Raw genomic sequence first — 21,247 nt, forward strand, 5'->3', positions numbered from 1 at the left:
TATAGCTGACTGCCTCAAAGAAAATAGCAACGTAATATTTGGGGTTTATAAACTACAAAGAAACAAAATATATGACAACAGTTGCTCAAAGGATGGGGATGAGATGGAAGTCTCATGTTATAAGGTTTTTACACTGTATGTGAAGTGGTGTAATATTATTTGAGGGTAGACTGTGATAACTTTATGTATTTGCAATCCTTTAGCAGTCGCTTAAAATTAACTAAAAAGTATAACTAATAAGCCAATAGTGGAAATAAAATAAAATCATAGGCACTCTTTTAATCCAAAATGAGACAAAAAGAGTAAAAAAGAAACAAAGAACAGATGGAACAAATAGAAACAACTAGCAAGATGGTAGAATTAAATCCAACCATATTGATAATTACATTAACTGTAAATAATACAAACATTCCAACTGCGAGGAAGAGCTTGGCAGATTAGATTAAAACAAGCAAATTCCAATTCTATGATATTTACAAGAAACTCATTTTACATATAAAGCCTCAGATAGGTTAAAAGTAAAAGAATAAGAAAAGATATAAAATGCAGTTACTAATCCAAAGAAAGAAGACCTGGTGGCAAAAATGGTTAAGTGCTTGGCTGCTAACTGAAAGGTCAGCAGTTCAAACGCACCGGCTCTGTGGGGGAAATATGTGACAGCCTGCTTCCGTAAAAATTACAGCCTAGGGAACTCTATGGAGCAGTTCTTCTCTGTCCTGTAGGGTCGCTCTGAGTTGGAATTGACTTGAGACACAGAACAACAAAAAATCCAAAAACTGGAGAGGCTACATTACAATCAGACGAAGTAGACTTTAAAGCAAGTAAAATTACTGAGGATAAAGGGGGACATTACGAGCTGATAAGAGGTCAATTTATCAAGAAGACATAATCCTAAATATGGTCATCTCTTAATAAGAAAACTTCAGAACGCATAAAGCAAAAACTAAGAGACTGCTAATGGCTATGAGGTTTCTTTGGGAAGTGATGAAAATGCTCTAAAATTAGATCGTGGTGATGGTTGCACAACTCTCTGACTGCACTGTAAACCAGTTCATTGTACACTTTGAAACGGTGAATTTTACGGTATGTGAATTCTATCTCAACAAATCCATTTTAAAAGAAAAACAAAGGTATACTTGGCTCAAAGCCACTAAGTTTCAGAGAAGAGAATTTCATCACCAGTTAAACTGGTTTCAGTGTTTAGTTATGATTTAACCAAATTCCAACTTGCATGGATAGAGAATAAGAAGACGAAAAAAATCACTGTATTCTCTGAAACAGTTGGATTCTGAGAATTAATTTCTAATAAAAATTTTTATTTCAAAAAGCAAAAACAGACAAAAAATGCTAATAAAACTGAAAGGAGAACTAGACACATCAACTCTTCCCTCTCAGTAGCTGGTAGAGGAAGTAGATGAAAAAAAATGAGTACAAATATAGAACACTATCAACCAACTTAAGTGGCGTTTATAGAAAACCTCATCAGAAAATAGTAGAATACACATTTTCTTCAAGGCCTCATGACACTTACCAATAGATAGACCATAGTCTCGGCCATAAAACAAATCTCAACAAATTTAAAAGAATTGGAATCTTATAAAGTATGTTCTCTAGCCACATAGAATTAAACTAGAAATAACAGAAAGATAGCTAGAAAATACCACGTATCTGGATATTAAGCAATGCACTTCTAAACAATTAATGGGTCAAAGACAAGAATCACCAAACAAAATCACAAAGGGAATTAGAATTGAATGTGTTTTAAAACACAACATATCAAAAATTGTGTGCTGTCACTAAAGCAATGCTTAGATTAGAAAATAAGAAAGGACTCAAATCCATGGCACAATCTGCCAACTTAAGAAACTAGAAAAAAAAAAAAAAGAGCAAATTAAGACCAGAGCAAGCAGAAGAAAATAAATAATAAAAGCAGAAGTCAGTGAAATGAAAAACAAAAGCAATAGAGAATGATCAATGAAACCAAAAGCTTGCTCTTTGAATTAAAATTTCAATATAATGCATAAACTTTGAGTGAGCTGATCAAGGAAAAAAGAGAGAAGAAACAGATTACAAATATCAGGAATGAAACAGTGAATGTAGGGATGATTTTTAAAAAATCTCAGAGCCCATTCAGACTTCCATTTATACCACATTGACCAGAATTGGGTCACATGGCCACCCCTAGCTGCAAGGAAAACTGGGAAAGTGAGCATTTATTGTTTGTGGCCTCTATAGTGGAGGCAGCAAAGGATAACATGGTTGGGAATATTCACTGGGTCATCCAGAAAACAGTATCAGGTTCAATGAACAGCTGGGGCTCAAACTCTGCCTATCCTGGCAGGAAAAATAGTTTCTAGGAAGGAAAAACTTAGCCTTGTTCATCTTTTTCAGTGAATATTTATCAGACAAGAACTCTTCTAAGCACCATGGAGGACACAAAGGTCTATTTGATGTGGGGCCTTCATTCCCTCAAGGAGCTCACTTTTGGGTATATTCCCTAGTAAGATATTTCATCAGTTTCCCACCTAAAATGACTTAACCAAATGAAGAAGCATGGAGGTAGGCACTGCAGGGCTGGTATAGCAGCTCCTTTGTGGAGCCATCAGTGAACCAGGCTCTCTATACTATTGTTCAACAACATCCTCAGTCTTGGGCTTTCATCCTCATGGCTGACTCATGGTTAACAGATGCTGCTGCACTTCTAGTGTTGTTGTTGTTGCTAGGTGCTGTCATGTTGGCTCCAACTCATAGCAAACTTACGTATAACAGAGCAAAAAGTTGCCCAGTCCTGCACCATCCTCACAATAGTAGCTACGTTTGAGCCCATTGTTGCAGCCACTGTGTCAGTCCATCTCATTGAGGGTCTTCCTCATTTTCGGTGACCCTCTACCAAGCATGATAACCTTCTCCAGGGATTGGTCCCTCCTAATAACATGTCCAAAGTAAGTGAGACAGTCTTGCCATCTAGCTTCTAAGGAGCATTCTAGCTGTAGTTGCTCCTTGCCAAATTTGTTCATTCTTCTGGCAGTCCGTAGTGTCTTAGTTTTCTAGGCTGCTATAACAGAAATACCACAAGTGGGTGGCTCTGACAAACAGAAATGTATTGTCTCACAGCCTAGGAGGCTAGAAATCTGAATTCAGGGTGCCAGCTCCAAGGGGAAGGCTTTCTCTCTGTACCAGTTCTGGGGAAAGGTCCTTGTCATCAATCTTCCCCTAGTCTAGAAGCTTCTCGGTGCAGGGACCCTGGGTCCAAAGGATGCACTCCCCTCCTGGTTCTTCATTCTTGGTGGCATAAGGTCCCCCTGTCTCTGCTCACTTCTGTCTTTTATATCTCAAAAGAGATTGACTCAAGATACAACCTAATCTTATAGATTGAGTCCTGCCTCATTAACGTAACTACCTCTAATCTTGCCTCATTAACATCATAGAGTAGGATTTACTGAAAATCACATCAGATGACAAAGTGATGGACAGTCACACAATACTGGGAATCATGGCCTAGCCAAGTTGACACACATTTTGAGGGGACACAATCCATAACAATAGTATATTCAATATTCTTCTCCGGCAGTATCATATTCATATTCCATGGAGGACAAAGAAGAAGGAAGTAACAAGGAGAAAGTTGTGGTGCCAATATCAGAAAAGCAAAACTTCCAGAAATCTTCAGCAGTCTCTAACGTTTAGTATTTTAAAGAGAAAAGTCTCTCAAAATACTTGTTTAATAATAAAGCTAGTGGAGTTGAAATTTGGGGTTTTTGGGGGTTTGTTTTTGTTTTGTTTTTTGCGTTGCACATGAGGAAAAAGAGAAGAGTAGTGCAGTCCTACAGATAAGTATACAAGGTAGGAAAACAGATGTCAATTACAACATGACTATTACCAGAGCAAGAAATTACCGGGTAAGACACCCTATCAGAATTACATTTTATTTGAATATTATTTTAATGAAACAATTTATAATGTCTTTGGAGTCTCATAAGACCTCTTTGCTTAAATTGTTCTTCCAAGGATAGATTTGTATTAACAGGAAACAGAACAAGTCAGTAACAGTCATGAATATTCTGAATATGATACTGTTGGAGAGTATAACTGATGTTCTTATAAACATTCTCAGTTTTGCACAACATAAAATCAGATTTCTTGAACCATTTTATAACACAGAGCAATATCTTGATTTTTAGCTGCGAGGTCGGGGGGTGGTGGCATTGCCTTCCGCTCTTTCTGAGACTCATTTTCTTTATTATGAAAACTTGCTTTTTAAACAACCAGGCTCTGGGATTTCACTAGTTAGCATTATATGCAAAGCACAGACCTTCAGAGCTCAATTGTGCTGGGGGAAAAAAATGGGGAGAAGATTCAATAGGCTTTTATTTGCTGATAATAATTTTATAGCATTTTTTTCCTACTTGGCCTACTGGCCAAACCTGTCTCATACGTTGTCGTTGTTGGGTGCCGTTGCTTCATTAAATTATCCAACAATAGTAGCATAAGCATTCTTTTCAAAGGCTCACACGGACACCCCTGAATGGAAAGGAGGCGTGGAAATAGAGATTAAAAAACCAACAACAACTGGAGACTTGATGACCTGAGCACAATTGAAATAATAAGGAGGTGCAGGGGAGTGGGTATCAGGTAGGCAATTCTCAGGGTCTGCCACAGACATTGCTCTTAAAGAGATGGGCAGATGATGGTGCTAAAGAGCATCTGAGAAAGGAGGCGTCTTTCTGGTTTTGGAGATACAGGGAGGCTACCAGGAGGAAGTAACATTTGACCTGAACTTGTAAAAAGAAGTAAGATTTGAATATGGGCCAAAGAGTGAGTTGCAGGAGGGTGCCATGGAAAGAGCAGTGGTCTGAGTAAACGTTCAGAGGTAGGAATGTATGGGCACATTTTCCTCTTTGGCAAGGAAAGAATGGGAAGGAAGACAAGAGCCCCTAGTAAGCAGTGAATTTATTTCTACCACCACTCCATTCCTCTTACTGCTTCCCCTTCTCCTCATCCATTCCAAATCCTTCTCTCCAGGTCATACGGATCTGAGGCCACAGTTAGCAGCAGGACAGGCCCTGGTTCTCTCCTGTCCCTGAGATCCTGTTGCTGCTGATGGCACTGCATCTGTTATGGTTGGGTAAGTGGAATGAAAACCAGTATGGGAGGGGTCTGAGGAAGCCAAGGATTGGCCGGGGTGGTTGTGGGGCAATATATGGGCTGAGTTAAAGAGAAGAAGTGAGAACATAAAGAGTTAGGTACTACATAAATAATAAACAATAGACATCTTCTGCGTATACATTCTGTAATTGACGTTGTGACTCATTGTGTGTTCCATTTCATCAACCCAACAACTCCCTGAGAAATTATTATCCCCATTTGATAGATGAGGAAATGGACTTTGAGAGGTTAAGCAGCTTGCCCAAATCACTAAAACTTTCTCTGGTGGAGTGCCCAGTGGTTATATCTTAATGCCACACCCTTTCTGCCTTTCTAGGACTTAAATAATAATTGTGTCCATATCTACTCTCTCAAAAATCATCACCTGTATGGTGTATGTTACTACTTCACATCTTAAAGAAGACAAACAGCATGGTGGCCACAACCAAGTGCATTATGACCCCTATGACATGATGGCTGGAGTACTGGACATAGAGTGTAGAACACTGAGTTCCAGTCCTGGTGCCATTACTGCTTGATCTATGACCTAGGGTGCTTGTTGTTGTTGGGTTCCACTCAGTTGGTTTTCGACTCACAGAGAGCCCATGTGACAGAGTAGAACTGCCCCCATAGAGTTTTCTAGGCTGTAATCTTTACAGAAGCAAGATCATCAGGTCTTTCTCCCACAGAGCCACTAGGTGGGTTTGAACCACCAACCTTTTGGTTAGCAGCTGAGTTCTTCACCTTTGCACCACCAGAGCACCTGGGGTAGTACCCCTAATATCTATGAGCCTCAGTTTTCCCATATGTCTATCATGATAATAATAAAACCATTATGAGAATGGCTTAAGTGAATGTTTATGAAGATGCTGGGAAATCTGTGAAAGTTCATGCAAGTTATTATTATCACCATAATTACTTGAAGTGGACCCAGGAACCATGTAGTTCACCAATCCATCCATTTTTTACATGAGAGAGTTGTCACTCAGAAAGTGAAGAAGGAAAGGGGAAGGAATAGTTGTTCACTGACAGCCAACAGCTAAGTCACAATCTGCAATTATTATTACAGGGGTCTGTGCCTCTGTAGTTATTATTATTAATTCTCACAACATTGCAGCATTAGTATTATTATATCCATTTTTGTGATTGAGAAGCTGAGATTCAGAGAGGAAGTGACGTGGCCAGGGTCACAAGATACCATTAATACCAACAACAAGAACAACAACTAGCAGACCTGGTTGGGTGGTGCTTTTTGGGAGTCTCCATAATCACCCTGAGGTTCAATGATTTACTAGAAAGATGAACAGAACTCAGAAAAGCCATTATAGTCACAGTTACAGTTTATTACAGTGAAAGGGTACAGATTAAAATCAGCAAAGAGGAGAGGTGCATAGGGTAGGGTCCAGGAGACACCAGGCCTGAGCTTCCAGTTGTTCTTTCCCAGTGGAGTCATGGACAGTGCCTGCTTCTCCCAGCAATGATGTGTGACAGCACACACAGAGTGTTGCCAGCTGGCTCACCCACGCCTTGGTGTCCAGGGTTTTTATTGAGAATTGGTCATATAGACATAGCCGAACAGCTACTTGGCTGACCTGAGCCTCCAGCCCCTCCAGAGGTCAAGCTGATACCACATGGCTAAGGGTCTCCCACCATAAATCCCATTGTTAGCATAGTCTGGTGTGACCCAAGGCCTCAGGTAAACAAAGACACTCTTATCAAGCAGGACATTCGAAAGGAACTGGGCAAGAACCAAACCTTTCTTAGCAAGGTTAATCCTTTACTGCACAGGCAGGATGCCAGGGCACACTAGAAGAGTCTGTTTTTCAACTTGAATCTCTCTTCACAGGGTCACTTTCTCAAGTTTTGATGGCGGCCAGGAAGATACTAGTGGAAGAGGGACTGTGCATTACAGTCCCCTGTGTGTTTGAATTTCCTGAAGGATCCCCGAGCAATTCCATGATTATGGGTTACTGGCTCAACAAAAATATCAGCTCTGTTGTAGCTACAAATAAGCCCAATGTGACCATAGATGATAACACCAAGGACAGATTCCACATAGTTGGGAATCTTGAAGAACAAGACTGTACCCTGCTGATCCACGATGTACTCAAAAGGGACAGCATGACATACTTATTCTATGCAGATCTAGGAGAACAAAGAAGTACTTTCCTGAGAGAGAATATTGAACTTTCTGTGTCAGGTGACATTCAATCTCATGCAATAAGTGGTTTGGAAGGAAAGAGATCCAGAAATTGTTCTAGTAATTTTGTGGCTTTTACTTCACTGAGCACTGGGCTGTACGAAACCTTGGGTCATTTAATTTTTACAATAATAATGCCACAATAAAGGTACCATAAAGTAAGTTATTTTTCTGGTTAGAAACAGCAAACAAAGGAGAAATGACTTGCCTGCCAGCATCCAGACAGTAAGCGATGGAGGAGGAACTAGATCATAGATTGGGCTGAGAAGGGGCAGAGCCTAAGGGGAGAGTTGGGGGTGGGAGGAGGGAGGTGGAGCTAGGGCTGGGAAGCCTAGCCTGGGGGAGGGCCGGTAACAGATCATAGGCAAAGTAGATCCTCAGAAAATTCACTCATCATCAGTCTTGAAAGTTCCACACAAAGGAAATCTATTTGTGAAAAGCCACCCAACAATAATGATCCCAGATTCCATAAGGTTGTTGGTGGTACCATATGAACCAATGGGTGGGAAAGCACTTTGTAACCTGGAAACATTGTGCAGCAGTGAAGTGTCTATAAAAGTCCCTTACCAAGTTTTGGGTCCACTCACTCTCTCTTCTCCAGACTTGACCCAGAAACCAGAACTCCACATTCCAGAGATTCTTATGGCTGGGGAGCCTGTAACCCTGACCTGTACCATCAAAGGCAACTGCAAAGAAAGCAAAGCCCTCTTCCTCACCTGGAAAGGGCCCACCATGTCCTCCAACACAGCCGTCACCAGCAACTACTCCTCCTCAGTGCTGTACTTCACCCCAAAGCCAGAGGACCATGGCACCACCCTCGGATGTCACTTGAACTTTTCCTTAGCTAACTTGACCAGAAGTAGCATGGTCAGTCTCCAAGTGGTTTGTGAGTACCGGTGGGTAGGGGAAGGGTTCAGGGTCTGGGAGAAATGGCGGGCCTAAGAGAAAGACCTGAGTCCTAGAAGGAAGAAGTCTGGGGAGCAGTCACATCTTCTCAAGGCCTCTAGGGCTGAAAGGCCAGAGGTAAGACCTAAGCCCAAGTATGAGGCATGTGAGGAGAAAGGATAAAGGGGAACGAGTCTATGGCGCCCAGCATCTCTGGGCTTCCAGAAAGTCCTTTTGAAGCTCCTTGTGAATCATAAGCTAAGCAGAAGACTGGGTCCTAGAGGAGGTGAAAAAGGAAAGTCAGGGTGCTTTGCTAATTCCTGACCCCCCATCCCTACAGCACCCGCCAGGCTGCTCAATTTCTCATGTTCCTTGGAGAAGACACTGCAGTGCAGCTGTTCCTTCCATGGGCTCCCCACACCCTCCATGCAGTGGTGGATGGGAGATGTTCCTGTGGGTGTGGACAGCATGGATAACATCCTCCAGGTGACTTCCACCATATTTGCACCGTGGGCCAACAGCACCATCAGCCTATTTGGAGAGCCAGAAATAGTCATGAGGCTTCACTGTGAGGGGAAGAATCAATATGGAACTCACACTGCAAGCATCTTCCTGATACCAAGTGAGTAAACAGGGGACCTAGTGACTGGGTTAGAAAGGCAATGCATAAGAACCAGGATGAGACTGTGCACAGGGCCAGAGGAAAAAGCAGAATTGTAGCTCAGACTTCAAAACCTTAGGGGAAAAAATCCTGCTCTCACTCTCCTCTGGTTCCAGATAAGAATTCAGTTTCCGGTGTGTTCATGAAGGGGTTGATCCAGGGCATTGTGTACGGAGCCATTGCATCAGCACTGCTCTTCTTCTTCCTCGTCCTCGTTGTGTGAGTACCAAAGTTAAAGTTCACCAGCAAGTCTATCTCAAAGCCTACTACTTTTATGCCTGTTTTTTATTTCCTTCCTTATACTTTCTTCCAGTTTGTTTTGTGTACTTACTTTCTTGATATGGATTGTTAAATTGTTAATTTTCAGCCATTCTTCTTTTCCAGAATTTTCACTTAAAACTATAAATTCCCCTCTAAGCATGACTTTAGCTGCAAACCACAAATTGTAACATGAAATGTTTTATTATCATTCAGATATAATATTTCTAATTCCCATTATAATTTGTGACCCATTCATTAGACACATCAATACTTTCTAATAATCTTCTTCCTTATTTCATTTTTCTTTTCATACCATTTTACTATATGACTTTACTTTTTATTCTTTCTTGCACATCAGACCTTCCATCAATAATCATTTCCTTTCTGAAATATATCGTAGAAAGTGCTGTAGAGTTGGTCTCCTCATAGCAAACACTCTTGGTGTTTGTTTACATCTTTCTCTTGCCTTCATAATGGAAAGATATTTTTGCCGGATTTGGAATACTATGTTAGCAGTTATTTTCATTCTTGAACAAAGCATTCCATTACTTCTTGCTTCCATTGTCACTGAAGAAAAGTTGGCTTTAAATCTTATCTGTCACTCCTTGGAAAGTAATCTGTCTTTTCCTGATTCTGCTTTTAAGATATCTTTGTCTCTGGCGTTTCTGCAGTTCTGCCTCACTCATTTCAATTCCTCTGCTCCTGCCTCACACTTTAAACTTGCATAACACCAACTTGCCTGTGTTTTCCTGACAGATCACACTGTTTCTTTTCCTGCATCTTCTACCTGGGTGCCTTCCTACTCTACAGTCCAACTCCCATCCCTGTCCCGTCTCTTACTCTAACTATTGTTGATTCATCATTTGGGACTCAGCTGACAACACTGGCATCATGTGCTCCTTCCCTGGCCTCTCACCTGGGTTGGGTGCTTCTTCCGGACTCCCATAGCCTCCTGGACTTGTAGGTATTAGCACTAACAATTTCACTCTGATGTGATTAATTGCGGGTTTCTTTTTTATTTGCTATTTTTATTTCTTTGTTGTCTTTAATCTGTGTCTGGTGCTTTTATTAGTTCTAGAAAATTATCAACCATTATTTCTTCATGGATTGGTTGTATCTTTCCTTTCATTATGGGGCTCTTATTTAAGGTTTAGAAACCCTGGTGGTGTGGTGGTTAAGAGCTACGGCTGCTAACCAAAAGGTCAGCAGTTGGAATCCACTAGACGCTCCTTGGAAATCCTATGGGGCAGTTCTACTCTGTCCTTTAGGGTCACTATGAGTCGGGATCAGCAATGGGTTTTGGGTTTATTTAAGGTTTGTTAGACTTTTTTACTTTTTTTCCTCTTACCCTGTCTCCTGGATTTTCCATGTAGACAGACAAGCAAGAAAGTCCTAGGTTAGAGGTCTGTACAAGAGAAATACTAAGGGAACCCTACCCTTTCAGAATGTCATCCTTGGGGTAAGCTGTCAGTGCTGCCCATAAATCTTTATGTCATCTCTCTCCAGCATAGTACTCAGGCAGTAGTCCAAACATTATTCCTTTTATCCCCAACTTTCTTATCTCTTCCCGTCTCACTCTCAGCAATAAAGTTTACCTACTTCAAAGAGGAGCCCTGGTGGCGCAGTGGTTAAGAGTTTGGCTGCTAACCAAAAGTTTGGCAGTTCGAATCCGCCAGCCACCCCTTGGAAACCCTATGGGGGCAGTTCTACTCTGTTTTATAGGGTCGCCATGAGTTGGAATCGACTTGATGGCAACAAGTTTGGTAAAAAGGTGACTCCCAACACCTACAAAGTTATTACCATTGGCAATGATGATTTACTCTTTGCCTTTTTTCAGAGAAAGAGGCATACCTCTTCCTGTCCAAGGTTAGATCCACCTCCTTTGCTTGGGAATCCATCTCCTCCAACTCCTTAGGAACTGTACTCCATAAATCATCCCCACTGCCTCCTAAATTTTCAATCATTCTTTCTTTACTGGCTCTTTCTCTAAAGGATATAAAAGTGCACAAATCTCCCCCACCTCAGCCCTAAAAAACTCCCTTATATGCCATCCAATACTTTTGAAAAATAGTTTACACTCACTTCCTGATTCTTATCACCCTTACACTTTTCAATCCATTGCAATCTGCTCTCCAGCACTACACCACCAAAACAATACTTCTAAAGCAATCAGTTGTCCTTATTTCTCAAAGTCCAGTGGCAGATGTTCCGCCTTTTTCTTTTTCACATTTAGGTTGCATTTATGACTGGGGTGGGTAGGCTGCAGGGCAGAAAGATGAGGACCTCCCACCAATAGCTTCTTTTCACAACAAAGTATAGCAAAGTCATCTGTTGAAAGTGATATGGGCAGGGGCAGGGATGAGGGGCAAGGGACTTAAGGAGAGAGGTGATAGTGGTGGGAGTGGTTGAATAATCATTGAGGAGAATGAACAGGATCTGTTCAAGGACAAGGAGAACAACTGATGAGCAGCAGCAGAGGCTCAATGGTGACTGGAGATGATTAACTATTAACGGTGCCAAGTCTTGTGTGATGTTTCCTCCCACCAGTGCTTGGTCACTGTGGGAGAAAGGGTAAATAGTGACATTGATCTAGATGTGGAGGCCCTACAAAGGGAACCTCTGTATTCTGACCCCCAGCCTAGGGCTCCTTCTGGGAACCAAAGGAGAGCTGAGCACAGCCTTAATCACAGGGCTCATTGCTTTAGAATGAAGATGCTTAAATGGTGGGAGGAAAACCAAATCCTCAAGACCAAAGAGGTCTCGACTCTCCAGAAACCAGAGTTGCTGAAGGAGACAGGACACTCAAGAAGCCTGAAGCTCAAACCCCACCTTCCCAAGTGGAAGGTAAGTCCCTGGGCCAGCCTGACTGCGTCTAGGCTCTCAACAGCACAGCTGAGGCCAGAGTTCATGCTACCGGTCAGCATCACCAAGGGTGCTCACTAAACACAGAGACTCCTGGGGCGTCCCAGATCTTTGAACCCAAACCCCCAAGGCCAGAGCCCAGCTGGCCTGTGCTTGCTACAAGCTCCTCAGCTGATTCTGATACATGGCTAGAATGGAGAGCCAGGGCTGGGCCTTAACCGAGCAGCAACCCCATACCTACAAAGTCATTACCATTGGCACTGATGATTTCCTCCTTGCCTTTTTAAGAGAAAGAGGCATCTCTCTTCCTAGCCAAAGTTAGATCCACCTCCTCTACTTGGCAATCCATTTATTTTGCCTCCTCAGGAACCATTCTCCATTAATCAGCCCCTCTGTCTCCTAAATTTTCAATGATTTTTTCTTTACAGGTCCTTTCCCCAAAGGATATAAACATGCATGAATCCCCTCCACCCAGAAATACCTTAGAAATGGAGGTTAAAAGGAGCTAGTTGTTGTTGTTAATTCCCATCTAGCTGATTCTGACTCATGGCGACCCCATGTGTGCAGAGTAGAGCTGCTCCATAGGGTTTTCAAGGCTGTGACCTTTCAGAAGCAGACCACCAGGCCTTACTTCCAGGGTGCCTCTGGGTGGGTTTGAACCACCAACCTTTCAGCTGGTAGTCTAGCGCTTAACCGCTTCTGCCACCCAGGGTCGTCTAAAGGAGTTAGTTGGATCCCTCTAATTTTGAGAGGCCCAGAGACGGGGAGGGGCTTGCCAAAGGTAGAGAAACAACAAGGTCTGGTTCTCCCACAGTCTAGGGCTCTCGAGTGAGAAAGAAGACAGTAGACACACAAACTCGGAGGTGGATCATGACAAATACATGGCTCATGGACATGTAGATCCACCTGCTCATTCAGAGCTGCACAGGCCTACAGAGCATGACCGACTCCCTCTCAGAGACATCTGATCCCTGCCCATGAGGAACATGTGGTCTTGGCAGGGAGGCCAACACATAAGAGCACAGATCCCACATGGAAGAGAGAAGGCAGCACTAGCAGTTGGACTATTGCAGAGGCTGCCTGGAGCACTGAGAACCCAGAGTGACAAGTGACCCTTCTGCAGCCAGTCTTGGGGGCACCACTTACCTAATCCAGCCTCAGCATTTTACAGAGAGAGAAACGGAGGCCTATGGAAGGTGAATGGCTTAGACACTAAGAAAACCCCAAGGATCTCTCTGCAGGAGCATTGTGGGTACAAGACCCACTCCCACCCACCCCTGTGTTGCAAACAGAGAAACCGAGGCTCAAAGCACCTCAAACCACTTACTCAGGACTCCTGAGTCCCAGGATTCTTGCTTCTTGGAGCAGCTGCCTCTGCCTCTGCTGTTTTCTCCTGATCTTGTAAGGCTCTGATGCAGAGTTTGTAAACTCAGAATCCCACAACAGCAGGTAACAACATGAGTGCAGTCGGCCTGATCGGGGCTACGTCCAACTTGAGAGCAGGAGCCTCACCTGAAGGGAGCGACTGACAGTAGCGAACTCTGCTCCAACTCCTTTTCCCTTGAGCGGGCATGCAGGGCCACTATTTCCAGATCTGATTTTTTCAGGAGAATCCAGAAATCCAGATTTCAGTGCAAAATGTCTTGATTCAAACATGTTAGCAATTCAGAACGTGTTTTTAAAAAGCAGCATGAGTCAAATAAAAGCCATATGTGTGCCTCCCATTTGCAAATCTGATCAGAAACTTAGATACGGAGTTAAACCAACCTAAAACCAACCTTCTGCCAAAAGGAGGTGGCATTATTTACAATGCGAACACTTTGGCAAGTGCAGATAACCCAGGTGAAAACAGAGTCCCCAGGCACTGGGAAGACGCTTGGGTCTGGAAAGATAAGGAGGAATTTCCTAGGTGGAGAAGAGTATTCCAGGGACTCATTCACTCATTCAGGCTACCAACATTCCCCGAGGCTACCCATGCACCAGGTCCTGGATTGGGGAAAGTTACAGGGTACAGTCCACAAGGCCACCCCCACTTCTGACACTAATTGCAAGTTCAGGGATTCCCGAGACCACCCTCAGGTTTGGTAACTCACTAGAAGGACTCATGGAGCTGACTGAAAGCTGGTATGCTCACAGTTATGGTTTATTACAGTGAAGGGATACTCACTGCTCTCTAGCCACTTCCGACTCATAGTGACCCTATAGGATGGAGTAGAACTGCCCTGTAGGGTTTCCAAGGCTGTAATCCATAAGAAGCAGACTGCCACATCTTTCTCCCATGGAGCAGCTGGTGGGTTCAAACCACTGACCTTTCGGTTAATAGCTGAGTGCTTTAACCACTGTGCCACCAGGGCTCCTGACAGTGAAGGGATACAAATTAAAATCAGTCAAGGTCACACCCCAACCTTATGGAACAGGAGCTACCCTAGTCCCAGTCTCCTTACTGTTGTTGCCATCAAGTAGACTCCAACTCACGGTGACACCATGTGTGCAGAGTAGAACTCCTCCATGGGCTTTTCAAGGCTGTGACCTTTCAGAAGCAGATCACCAGGCCTGTCTTCCAAGGCACCTCTGGGTAGGTTTGAACCACTAACCTTTCTGGTAGTAGTTGAGCACTTAGCTGTTTGCAACACCCAGGGACTCGGCCCCTTTTCTACCAACTAGGAATCTGAAGTTCAGAAAGGGGAGGCTCCTTTCCAGAACCACACAGCCTGAGAGCAAAGCCAGATTCTGTTGTCCAGCTCCAAAGTCCAGGCAGTTAACTCCTGTTCCCTCCCGGCTGCTCCACTAATTAGGATTTCCTGGGAGCTAGGCCCGATAGAAGGAGCCCTGGTGGCAAAATGGTTAAGTGCTCAGCTGCTAACCGAAAGGTTGGCGATTCAAACCCACACAGAGGCTGCAGTTGTGAAAGACCTGGCAATCTGCTTCCGAAAGATCACAGCCTTGAAAACTATAGGGCAGTTCTACTCTGCAACACATGGCATTGCCGTGATTTGGCATCAACTCAACAGCAACTACAACGCCCAGCAGGATTACAGCTCCCCGTTTCTGAGCGAGGGAGACTAGGATCCAGCCTGGGGAGGACACCTATCTGGAGCCATGCAGGTCCAGCCTTCTCCTTCCATCTCTTTCCCCAGTGGCTCCTTCTCTGAGTTCCAGTCACAGAGTTAACCCTTTATGTGCCCGGCATCCTGCTAGGCCTGGGAAATCGACAGTGGTCAGGGCTGCCACTGTCCGTCTCCCCTGGGTAGGGATCCCTATGGGTGACTGTAAGGGAGTCATGGGAGCATGTGCCCTTGCAGTTGGACACTTGGGTGCTGGAGCTAGGCCACCTGTGAGACTCGTGGGGAAGCCGTCTACAGAGAAGCCACTGAAACATGTTGAGAGGCCGTCAACATGGGGGAGTGGGGGAGCGCCACTGAATGTACCCTACATGTGCCGCTGGCAGCTGTGAGGTGGGAGCAAGAAGCCAATGGAAAACACTCAATCCAGGAAGAGAAGCCTTGTCCCTCCTTCACTGTCTTCCCCAGCACCCTCTACTGACCAAACTTAACATCACGCTCACTGCAAACCAGTAACGAGTCGCTATCGAGTGGACTCCGACTCATGGTGACCCCAGGTGTGTCAGAGTAGAATTGTGCTCCATAGGGTTTTCAATGGCTGATTTTTCAGAAGGAGATCACCAGGCCTTTCTTCCGAGGTGTCTCTGGGTGGACTCGAACTTCCAACCTTTTGGTTAGCAGCCAAGCATCACATTCACCATTTGTGCTGCCCAGAGACTCCATTCACTGGAAAGAAGAAATATTTAAATATCTCACTCCATTTTTCAGAGTAGACAATACAGGGTGGCTCAAAGGTAATGTTGTTAGTTGCCATGGAGTCAATTCCAACTCATGGCGACCCCATGTATACAACTAGAACTGTGCTTCATAGAGTTTTCAAGGCTGTAAACTTTCAGAAGCAGATCGCCAGGCCTGTCTTCTGGGACGCCTCTGGGTGAGTTCACACCACCAACCTCTTGACTAGTAGTTGAGTGCTTGACTGTTTGCACCACCTAGGCATCCCCAGCCAAGTGTTATTATCCATGCATTGCGTCAGGTCTAGAAGAGGCAATGTCAGTTGAGAAGAACACAGACATGTACACGAATTCATATGATACTTGAATGGGACCTTTAAGGTTGAGTAGGTATTCAACAAACGTAGAAGGGAGGAAAGGATGCTCCAGGCAGAGGAAAGAGCCTGGACAAAAGCACAGAGGCATGGTGTCTTAGTTATCTAGTGCTGCTATAAAAGAAATACCACAAGTGGATGGCTTTAACAAACAGAAATTTATTTTCTCACAATTTAGGAAGCTAGAAGTCCAAACTCAGGCCACCAGTGCAAGGGGAAAGCTTTATCTCTCTGTTAGCTCTGGGGGAAGACCTTGTCTCTTCAGCTACAGTTTCCTGGTTCCTTGGAGATCCATGTGGCTTGGCATCTATCTTCCCCCATCTCTGCTTCCCCCATCTCTGCTCCCCATCTGGCTTGTTTGTTTATTAATCTCTTTTATATCTCAAAAGAGATTGACTCAAAACACACCCTACACTAATCCTGCCTTTTAACATAACAAAGACAGCCCATCCCCAAATGGGATTATAACCACAGGCATAGAGGTTAGGATTTACAACACATATTTTGGGAGGACACAATTCAATTCATAACATATGGTGAGCCTAAAATATTCCAAAGAATAGTAAATAGTCCACTGTGATGAAGAATGGGGTGATGTTGACCAGGAAGGGCAACAGGAAAGGTGAGCTGTGTCCAGTTTAAGAAGGTCTTGGGTGCCTGGTTGAAGAGCCAGGGTTTTATCCTGAGGGACCTAGGAAGCTATGGAAGGCATTTGAGGGAAGGAATGCCACTGTCAGCTCTGGGTTACAGAGAGCAGAGTGTTCTACATCACAGCCAGTGATCAAGGTCCCAGGGGTTGTGGGAGCCCCAAAGAGGAAGCCAGGACTCTGCCTGTTTAGGGGCAGGAGGAGCCCCTAAAGAAGGCCTCTCCAAGGCCAGCAGTGAAGATCAAGCTCAGTGCTGGGGCAGCCAGGCTGCATAGGCTTGAGTCCCATCTGCTGTGGATGGGGTACTTCTACCCTGCACCTAAGTCTCCTAATCTGGAAAACAAGGATAATAGTATTTCTTCTTTCAGCACAAGGAGTCTGAACCCCCACCCTCCTCCTGCTTCAGGCAGGGCTCAGGACTGGGATTGGTTGTCTGAGAATTAAATGAACTATTAACACATATATATTAATATACTAGGGAGTCCTGGTGGCGCTGTAGTTAAGCACTTGGATGCTAACTGAAACGTTGGCAGTTTGAACTCAGCAGCCACTCCATGGGAGAAAGATGTGGCAGTCTGCGTCCATAAAGATTTACAGCCTTGGGACTAAGAGACCACAGCTACCACGGCCTCCACCAGACTGAGTCCAGTACAGCTAGATAGTGCCCGGCTACCACCAGTGACTGCTCTGACAGGGATCACAACAGAGGGTCTCAGACAGAGCTGGAGAAAAATGTAGAACAAAATTCTAACTCACAAAAAAAGACCAGACTTACTGGCCTGGGACAGAGACTGGAGAAACCCTGAGCGTATGGCCCCTGGACACCCTTTTAGCTCAGTAATGAAGTCACTCCCAAGGTTCACCCTTCAGCCAAAGATTAGACAGCCCCACAAAACAAAACGAGACTAATGGGACACAACGGTCCATGGACAAGGACAAGAAGGCAGGAGGGGACAGGAAAGCTGGTCATAGGGAACCCAAGGTTGAGAAGGGACAGTGTTGACATGTCGTGGGGTTGGTAACCATTGTCATAAAACAATATGTGTACTGTTTAATGAGAAACTATTAAAAAAAAAAAAAGGTTTACAGCCTTGGAAATCCTATAGCACAGTTCTGCTCTGTCCTATAGCATCTCTATGAGTCAGAACCGACTCGAGGGCAATGGGTTTGGGTTTTTTTGTTTTTTTTAATATATGGAAATGGCTTAGAGCATAGTAAACACTCAACAAAGGTCAGCAATGAATACTGAGAGATAACATAGCATAGTGGCTAAGAGTATAAACCCTGGAGACAGACCATTTGGTGGGGGTTGGTCAAGTTGGACAATTTATTTATTTCCTTTATCCTGAGGTATAACATACAGTAAAGGGTACATATCTTAAGTGTTACAGCTTGATGGAAATATATATATACTTATGTAAATAGAATATACGAGAAAAACAAACCCAACCATTTGCCACTGAGTCAGTTCCAACTCATGGCGACCTCATACATTGCAGGGTAGAACTGTGCTCCATAGGGTTTTCAACAGCTGATTTTTTGGAACCAGATCTCCAGGCTTTTCTTCCAAAGTGCCTCTGGATGGGCTCGAACCACCAACCTTTCAGTTAGTAGTCAAAATATAATATCATATAATGCAATACAATATAATATAAATATCCGTCCATGCAACCAGCATCCAAATCAAGAAGTAAAACATGTCCAACGCTGCACATCTCTCCCTCCCCGCACCAGCGTAAACACTCTTCTGACTTCAATCACCATAGATTATTTTTGCCTGCTACTGAGCTACATATAAACAGAATCAGTGCACAGCATGTACACTTTTGTGCCTGGCATTTTCCACTCCGTATTATATCTGTAAGATTCATCCATGTTTTAGGACATATCAATCGTTCATTCTATTTTATTGCTGAATAGTATTCCATGGTATGAATATGCCATCATTTATCCATTCACCTGCTATTGAACGTTTGGTTATTTTCAGCTTGGGGCTATTATGAATAAAGCTGCAATGAATATTCATATGCAAGTCTTTGTGTGGGTATATGTTTTCATTTCTCACGGTAGGAGTGGAATTGTTAGATCATAAGATAAGGGTATGTTTAGCTTTAGTAGATACTGACAAACTGTCTCCCCAAGCAGCAATACCCATTTACACTCTCACCAGCAGTGTATGAGCGTTCCAGGTGCCCCATATCCTTGTCAACACTTGTTATTGCCAGGCCTTTTAATTTTAGACATTCTGGTGGGTGAGTAGGGGTATCTCATTGTAATTTTGATTTGATGTTCTGATGACTAATGACATTGAGTATTTTTTCATGTGCTTATGGAATATCTTTTTGTGAATCGTTTGTCCAAATCTTTTGCCCATTTTTAAAATTAAGTTTTATCTTTTTTGTTGATTTGTAGCAGTTCTTTATATATATTCTGGATACAAGTTCACTTTCAGAAACATGTATGGCACATAGCTTCTTCAATATTTATGGCTTTGGGTTTTTTGTTTTGTTTTTGACTCTTGTGGGAAGAGCATTCCAGCAGAAGGAACAGCAAGTGTAAAGGCCCTGATGCTGGAAGAAGCTTAGCTTGTTCAAAGACAAGAGAGAAGGCCAGAGCGGCTGGAGCTGACAAAGTGATTGAGGTGGGGCAGTGGCACCAGCTGGTTCACGTGTTAAGTGGTTGTTGAGCAGAGAGTGGAGGCAAAGGTGTGGAGGCCAAGGTAGAGGCCAGGAGACCAGGGATAGGCTGCAGTCAGAGCAGTCATACAAGGGACAGATGGCTGGAGAGATGGTTGGTGGTGGCTCAGACCAGAGTGGTAGTGGTAAGATGGAAAGAAGTGGACAGAGTAGAAATCTGTTCTGGAGGCAGAGCGGAGGCATCCTCACGTCTCCCCACCCAGGATCCTCATTATGTACCAGGCACTGTGATGGACTCTGGAGATACCACCTTAAACAAAAGGCACATGGCTCTTATCATTTAGGTCTCATCTTTAATGTGTAGATAGATTGGGTGTGGGTGGGAGGGTGAGGTGAGGAGGAATTGAGGATGGATGTTTTTGAGGTAGAACAGCCCCTATTGGGTGACTTCAAAAGCTTCTGCCTCAAACTGACCCAAACATGGAGTTGTTGTTGCTAGGTGCCATCAAGCTGATTTCGACTCATAGTGACCCCATGTGACAGAGTAGAACGGCCCCATAGGGATTTCTAGGCCATGATCTTTACTGAAGTAGATCACCAGGTCTTTCTCATGCACAGCAGCTGGATGGGGTTAGCTGCCAAGCTCTTAAGAGACCACCAGCGCTCCTAGACATAGAGTAGGCTCATGAATTCTTATCCTCCTGTCTCAGAGGCCTATGAGGAAGGGGCAGGGACTTCTCACCTTGTGGGCTGTGGGGAGGGGATTACACCTAGTGAATGGCTGCAGCAGGAGGACTGGAAAGAAAAGAACTGACTACTGATTGTTGAGCGGCTGGGTAGAGCCAGTAGCTCCTCCAGGATCTCGTTTGGGCTCAACTACTAACCTAAAAGTTGGTGGTTCGAACCTACCCAGCAGTGCTGTGGAATAGAAGATCTGGCGATCTGCTTCTGTAAAGATTACAGCAAGAAAACCAGTTCTACTCCGTAACACATGGGGTCGCCATGAGTCGGAATCAGCTCAATGGCAACTAACAACAATCTTAAGATAAATGATAATTAGTCCTCAAGGAAGAAAATTTAATAACCTTGGGAAATAGGGGTGGTTCCATTTTGCAAGGGAAGACTCTGAGGCTTTGGGGACAGAAGTGACTTGTCCAAGGTCACACAGGCAAGTAAATGAAAGAATGGGGAGCTGGGACTGTTTGCGTTAAGACCTGGATTAATGTCACCTCACCACTCCCACCCCCAAGATCAGGTCCCAAGTCCCTCTCCATTCTCCTGTTATCATGGGGATGAAGGCTGGGGTGGCAGGAAGAAGGACATTCCACCCCCAAAGTCCCAGTGTTAAAAGTTATTCATGTAAGTAGGGAGGAGCTGGACTGTGTCCCACAGATGGGATCTGGGGGTCTGGATTCCTGAGTCCTGGGGAGGAGGGGGCTGGGGGCAGGACTCCTGGATCTGAAGGAGGGGCTGGGGGCCTGGACTCCTGGGTCTGATGGAGGAGGGGGCTGAGGTCCCAAGGGTCTGAGGAAGATTGAGGAAAGCTAGGGGACTCAACTCCTAGGTCTGAGGGAGGAGGACGAGATTAAGGACCTGAAGAAGAAGGGAGCGGGGCTCCAGAAAAAGTGTCCCAGACCCGGGGTTCCGGGGATCGGGTTGGGAGGATGTGGGGACGCCTTGGGCGGGAGGGGGTGGGGGCCGGGCCGCAGTAACAAAGGCCTCTCCCCTCCAACAAGCAGCCCCCCTCGGCCCCGCCTCCCCGGCCCCCCGTCTGCCCTGA

At 44.4% G+C, this 21,247-nt stretch overlaps 1 protein-coding gene across 1 annotated transcript; it reads left to right on the forward strand.

Annotated features, from left to right (window-relative positions):
• Positions 1-8,077: 8,077 nt before the first annotated feature.
• On the forward strand, positions 8,078-9,114 carry LOC101342101 (SIGLEC family-like protein 1). The gene is made up of 3 exons (XM_012557043.1): positions 8,078-8,168; positions 8,571-8,852; positions 9,008-9,114. The coding sequence occupies exons 1-3, from the start codon at positions 8,078-8,080 to the stop codon at positions 9,112-9,114; spliced, it is 480 nt and encodes a 159-aa protein (XP_012412497.1).
• Positions 9,115-21,247: the final 12,133 nt, after the last annotated feature.

This window comes from Trichechus manatus, unplaced genomic scaffold (assembly GCF_000243295.1).
Source record: "Trichechus manatus latirostris isolate Lorelei unplaced genomic scaffold, TriManLat1.0 scaffold00087, whole genome shotgun sequence".
Classification (NCBI taxonomy): Eukaryota; Metazoa; Chordata; class Mammalia; order Sirenia; family Trichechidae; genus Trichechus; species Trichechus manatus.

Bases quoted from the DNA above. Each gene is read 5' to 3' on its own strand.
- LOC101342101 (XM_012557043.1), top strand. From the start codon at position 8,078: ATGTCCTCCAACACAGCCGTCACCAGCAACTACTCCTCCTCAGTGCTG. The intron at 8,169-8,570 runs GTCACTTGAACT...CCATCCCTACAG, and splicing joins CCATGGCACCACCCTCGGAT to CACCCGCCAGGCTGCTCAAT. The intron at 8,853-9,007 runs GTGAGTAAACAG...CTCTGGTTCCAG, and splicing joins AAGCATCTTCCTGATACCAA to ATAAGAATTCAGTTTCCGGT.